Raw genomic sequence first — 6,135 nt, 5'->3', positions numbered from 1 at the left:
TTAACATAAATTTAATGTTAATGTACAAATGTCCACTCTTTTTACATCAAAGTTTTGGATACCTCCTGTTCGAGTTGCTATGCTAGACAAACTATGTGATGGCACTGTTACTGAATTATCCAAACATATTTTCCACATTATGTTTACCTCTAGGATTGCTCAAAATACAATTAGGACTATTCACAGGAACTTATTGCAGTGGAGGTGAGACCCAAACATTAATTTCAAATGTTAAATCATTGCTCTTTTATTATTTGCATTCACAACATTTATTTTAAGATCGACTCAACTCTTGTATTATATCTGCAAAAAGGTTAAATCAAAGGAATGTAATTTATATAATCAAGTACATCGTTTTAATAGTTTTGCGTTTAGATTTTGTTAGCATCATTACAGTGTAGTAGTTCTTGTTTTATCTAAAATTAAGAGTATGACAGAAATCTTAGTAGACAGTTAAGTACATAAATATTACACAAATTAGTAATAAACACAACTTTTTCAGTTACTACTGTACTGATAAAATGATAAACACTTTTGCTCAGAAAGAAACTATATATCACCTTACAGTTGGGTGTTACAAATAAAATAATATAGTATAATATAATAAAATATAATATAATAAAGTCATAGCTATCGCTCTCGAGAATTATCTTCACGTGAATAATACTTCTAATCTGTGCAACAATAGAATCCTCATATTCACAGAATCATTTCTTTCCTGCCCTCCTCTGCAGAAGGCGCAGAACCCCCAGCGTAGCACTAAACACGCGGTCATGTTTAAAGATCATCTTGTAGAATGTGTGCAGAGGCAGTTGGCCAGTTGGATCTGCATGCTTGAGGGCAGTCATGGGCATGTACACTTTGTTGGTCTGGTGACGCAGAGGAGGGTCCTTGGCTGTGATCACGTTAACTGTTTGCTGAAAAATAAAAGCAAAAAAATTAAAACATTCATAAGTTTTCTTTTTTTTTTGTTTCCCGTTTGGATCTTTAGCCATCAGAATTGTTGTCTTAAGGCCAAGAAAGATGCCAAGCGGATTTATTTTACCAAGTGGATCATCATGGCCTTGCCATATTGGTCCATTTGATTGACCTTTATTATAATTATGTATTTATTTTACAAACGGGACAGACATAACTGGGGGATAGGACAGGGAGAAAGAATGAAAGAAAGAGAGGGAGAGAAAGAAAGAAAACCAGAGGGGAGAAGAGACGGTGAGAAAGGGGGGTAGAAAGAAAGAAAAACAAACAAAACACCTGGATCACCTGTATGGAGAAAAAAAAACAGAAGAGAAAGCAAACAAAAAAAAAGAGCAACATAATAAATATAGCACCATCACCATAAACTAGCTAGCAGTAGATAACAGTAGATACTAAACATTAAACGATATTGTGCAGCACGCAAGATAGACAGCGCACAATGTGCTTTGAGGCAGCAGCCAAGAAAGGTGTAGTCCGCGTCTGTGAACACCCGTGTGTACACCTGTGTGCACACCTGTGTGGATCAGCATGCTTGTATTCCAAAGGTTTCTCCATGTAACGATCTGCTGGGGAGTGTGGGGAGGCACAGCCCCGTCCCCCAGGGCATGAAGCAGGTATGGAGGAGATCCAGGCCCCAGATATCCAGAGGCCCCAGAGTACGAGGACCCGAGGAGGACCACCAAAAGGGGGGAACCGTGCCACCCTCCTGGGAAGAGCTGAGTAGAGCCCCAAACGAGAGGTCACCCAGCAGCTACGGAGCAGAGGCCAGAGGGGGTTGTAGTGGCGTGCCCGCGGGCTCTCCCGGCAGCCTCTCTGTGCCAGAGAGGACCGAGCTTCAGGCCCATTCATAAATTTTCACTAAAAAACATGTTATTTTACCGTACCTTTAAAAACACAATTTTAACCACTTGCCTCAGCCACTTCCTCTGGTGTCTGACTTAAAGAAGTAAAGATTTCTTTAGAGTATGGAAGGTAAAGTTCCCTGAATATCCTGGCAGTCTCTTCATCCGTCCCTGATAGATCCATCTTCTCAGCACTTTCGTACATTTTCCTTTCAAACTCCGTCACCACAGGGCCAGGTTCTACTAGAGTTGTCCTTTGAACAAGGATATAAAAAAAACATAACATTAAGACCACTGTCCCTTTACACTCATTAAGTTTTTAATATTTTGCCAATGTGGGCTTACTGATAACTCAAGTTTTAGTTGTGGGCTGGCTGCATTTTTAATGCTGTAGTATGTTTCAGGACATGTAATCACTTGATGTTAAACTTCATTGCTTGCACTGCCAGACTTTCACAAAATCCTTCCACAGCAAATTTGGATGCAGAGTAGACATCGTTGAACAGAAGTCCTGGTTGGAAATATTATGAAAGATGTTAGCTTTTAGTTTTTTCTACATTGTATGCATGTTCTGAAGTTTTTTATCAGCACAAACAAACACACCCTGTAGTCCCATGACACTGCTCATCACCACAATGTGGCCACTCTGTCGCTGCTTCATGTCAGGCAACACCTCTTTCACCAGACGCACCAGGCCAAAGAAATTTGTGTCAAACAGCTCCTTCATTGCATCGATACTCTGGCACTCCAGCGGCCCAATCATGCCAACACCAGCATTGTTTACTGTAACAACAGAATACACTATGCTTTCAAACTGTATACTTGTAAAAAGAAATGTTGAATTCAATTAAAGCTTATCTACAAGATGGAGGAAAAACAGACCAAGAACATCCACCCGTCTGTTCGGCAAGCTGTTAATACATTCTTTGATGGAAGTTTCACAGCAGGCATCCAACTCTTTGATTTCGAGGGTTTTGTTTAAGGAATCGCCTGCTGCTTTCTCCAAGGGTCCCCGTTTCCCAAGATCTCTCATGGTGGCAACCACTGCCTCAGATAAAGAGGGAACACACTGACTGTCAGTAATGATGGTTACTTCTACCACCTACCTGTACTATAAGCAAGGACTGATCAGCTGACCTTTAAACCGCCTCAGTTCATCTTTGGCCAGCCGTGCAGCCACAGCCAAGCCAATGCCAGAAGAACACCCAGTCACCAGCACCCTCCGGGTTGCCATGCTCGTTGATCTTTGACCTAAAGGTTCAGGTGGTCTTGACTGGTCAGTCAAACAACGTTGAGAAAAGAGAAATATTATTAAAGATATTATTAAAGGAATATTCTTCAGCCAATGTAAAGTCTTTGTAGTAATCACTCTATTGGCATATACATCTAGCTTAGTTGGAGTTTTGTTTTGTTTTTTACCATGAATTGGATAAAAAGAAGAAATGTTACTGTTAAATACTTCTTTTTAATATGTATGTATGTATATATATATATATATAAAACAGCAAAAACTGATCACTCACATAATGCACTGGTTGACAATTTACTAATTAACTTAAAAAATTTTTTAACAAAAGGTCACTTCTTGTGTGTCCATGTGAAGTGATATTAAGACTAGAGTGCCTTTGTTATTTGTTAAAAGATTACATTGGCGCTAATCTGCTTAATGTGTGCTGGAATGTTTGTCTGCCTTACCAAAGCCCAACACCTTTTTATTCAGAATGGAACCAACAGATATTCACATAAGGACATATTATAAAGAGTTATTTTAAAGAAGCGGTATTATGAAGAGAATAGAATAACACGTTTAGAGACCAAGTGTAATAATTCTTAACATTAGGGTTTGTTTGTTTTTTTAAAGATAGTATTGCTTTGTAGTTATATATTAAGTCTCACGGCATCCCAAGAGAAATTTATTAAAATAAAAAATTACAATATTTTTTCCGTAACACATTTAAGTATAATTACACTATAACAGTTCAATGCTAATTAATAAAGTACACTGTGCTAAAGCAAAGTACTTGGTATACAATTTGTAGTGAGTCAACATAAACTATCACTGCAGAATGAATAGCCTGCAGCAGACGCTGTAAATCCCTACAGGACGAGTTAACCACATTCAAGTCGAACCCTAGAGGCATGTAGTTTTCTTTGTAGTTGATATTGTAATATACCAACCTGTGGAGCGAACAGCGCTTTCTTCACAACAGTGGATATGAGAAATAAAGAGACAGTAATAAACTAGTAGCTCACTCAACTTCGTAGCGCAGCATTCGGAGAGCAGAGGCAAGACTGGGACACGGCTACATAAGCCCAGTGATTATCTAAGGTCAGTCAGGCCGACGCAGTACATGGGTGTTGTAGTTTTTTTTCGCCAACAGCAGCTCCGTTGAAAACAGCAGCCACGCCGTGGTTGTTGCTGCTCCTGTAGCAGCCTTATGCCCTTAAAAATGTTAATTAATTATATAAATGTAAATCGAAATGTTCTAAAAAAAACGATGGTTAACAAAGTTTACTGTAAAACGAGATCTAGGTCTCCTGTTGTAGTCCATGGAAAATACCACATTCATACCCTTATTTAAAATGCTGTTGCAGTTCGTCATTGTAACCACTATAGGTCACACTTGTTTTCCTGAACTCAGAGCTGGAGGTTACATCGACAGGCTTCAGAGGTTACCGCTATAATGAAATTGTTACAGTACGCATTACTGAAAATAGTTCAGCAACTGACTCAAAAAGGTGAAGTAATAATGTGTTAGTGTTACAGGATCTATGAAGTTGCACAACATACTTGGTGTTTTTTCCTTAGTTTGAAATCACTCTTTTCAATGAAGCAGTTTTTCTGAATCTCGTCTAATGTCTGTTTATATTTGAGGTGCAAATGCTGAGAATATCCAATGGATGGATATGAGTATTTGCGTAGAAGGGAAGTTTTTACCCACAGACAAAAACACAGTGTCACAGGCAAGGCAAAGAGAAAATTGTATATCTTTCTGAGTATATACATATATACATACAGTCACGTGAAGTAATGTCGCTGTAAGGTTAATCATTTGTGCTATATTCTGATATTCTGCCCTGGCAGGGGAAAACATTGTACCGTTCAGCTGTTGCATAACAATAGGAAATGTGCTCTTAATAAGTATTTAAAGGACAGTTTTACAAAGAGAGGTTTTCCAACTCCTGTCAGTTTAGCATACATTTATAAGGCATTATGTCTATAAATTATAAACTTACTTGTCATGAATGACAAACAAGAAAATCATAAATAAGGATTCCTAGAGTTTAGTTTAGTGACTGTTTGTATTTTTCTGTGAAAAGAAAAGGTTATTTGGCGCGAGGTTCACCCTAAAGTTTACATTAGCATTTATAAGAGGTAACTATGACAGACAATAACGTGGAAGTGCATGTTTAGAAGTGGAGACATTTGTTTCAAGTTACATGAATTGGTCCTGAAAAGAATAAAATCATATTATTTTTTTTATAATATTTATAGGGTTCACACTGCTTTGAATGATAGCAATGACTATTTCCTCTTGGGCAAACCAGTCAGCTTGAACGCACATGTAAAAAAACCCCAAAAAAACCTTCATGCTCAAATGCTTTAAATATACTCTACACATCTGCAGAACCAGATGGGTCCTTTCAGACTAGTAAAAGGAAGGAAATACCACACTGCGCACTGTGGGCTCACGGCACTATTAAGATGAAAAAGGGTTCAGTTTAGGATTACTACTTCTTGCATGACAGATGTTTATTTGCTTTACAGTTAGAAAGAACAAGGGTTGGATTAAGTATCCCAGTAGCTACATAACAGTCAACCAGCAAGAACTGCAGACTTACAACAATAAGACCAACAACTAACTCAATACTCAAGTTTAAGGATTTTCTCTTTTTTGTATTCTTTTTCTTAACAAAAGGACAAACATTTAAATCCAAGTTTCTGTTGTATTCAGGTTGCATGACACCGAATGGGGACAAGCAAGAAGAATTTGGTGTTCTGAGGGTACAAAACACATATCACACGATCTGTACCAACAAAAGGTACAATGTGAATTCTCTTGAGACGTGAACACTAATATGGTTCATCATTATGTCTCAGGTACTTCCTTGTCTCTGTTTAAATGTGTATACCAGTGCCAGGGGGTAACCTAAGACATTTTTTCACAATGTGAAAGAAAATAATACTGCATGAGAACTATTCATTTTGAATATTTGAGCTAATGCTTCACATGATGTTCAGTCACAATTTGTACAGACTGTTGTGGCACTCTTGGGATCCGATTTGTTCAAGTTTGAACCTAATATTAATTCC

At 38.0% G+C, this 6,135-nt stretch overlaps 1 protein-coding gene across 1 annotated transcript; it reads right to left on the bottom strand.

Annotated features, from left to right (window-relative positions):
* Positions 1-222: 222 nt before the first annotated feature.
* On the bottom strand, positions 223-4,156 carry LOC101484243 (retinol dehydrogenase 8). The gene is made up of 7 exons (XM_004552109.3): positions 3,999-4,156; positions 2,958-3,093; positions 2,703-2,864; positions 2,424-2,603; positions 2,238-2,331; positions 1,891-2,074; positions 223-917 (listed from the first exon to the last, which is right to left on the bottom strand). The coding sequence occupies exons 2-7, from the start codon at positions 3,052-3,054 to the stop codon at positions 708-710; spliced, it is 927 nt and encodes a 308-aa protein (XP_004552166.1). The 5' UTR covers positions 3,055-3,093; positions 3,999-4,156; the 3' UTR covers positions 223-707.
* Positions 4,157-6,135: the final 1,979 nt, after the last annotated feature.

The sequence above is a fragment of the Maylandia zebra genome, linkage group LG4 (genome assembly GCF_041146795.1).
Source record: "Maylandia zebra isolate NMK-2024a linkage group LG4, Mzebra_GT3a, whole genome shotgun sequence".
Classification (NCBI taxonomy): Eukaryota; Metazoa; Chordata; class Actinopteri; order Cichliformes; family Cichlidae; genus Maylandia; species Maylandia zebra.
The sequence above is the reverse complement of the archived record's forward strand: the minus strand, read 5'-3'. Positions and strand labels throughout refer to the sequence as shown.

Bases quoted from the DNA above. Each gene is read 5' to 3' on its own strand.
- LOC101484243 (XM_004552109.3), bottom strand. From the start codon at position 3,054: ATGGCAACCCGGAGGGTGCTGGTGACTGGGTGTTCTTCTGGCATTGGC. The intron at 2,865-2,957 runs GTCAGCTGATCA...TATCTGAGGCAG, and splicing joins TGAACTGAGGCGGTTTAAAG to TGGTTGCCACCATGAGAGAT. The intron at 2,332-2,423 runs GTGTGTTTGTTT...ATTTCCAACCAG, and splicing joins CAGTGTCATGGGACTACAGG to GACTTCTGTTCAACGATGTC.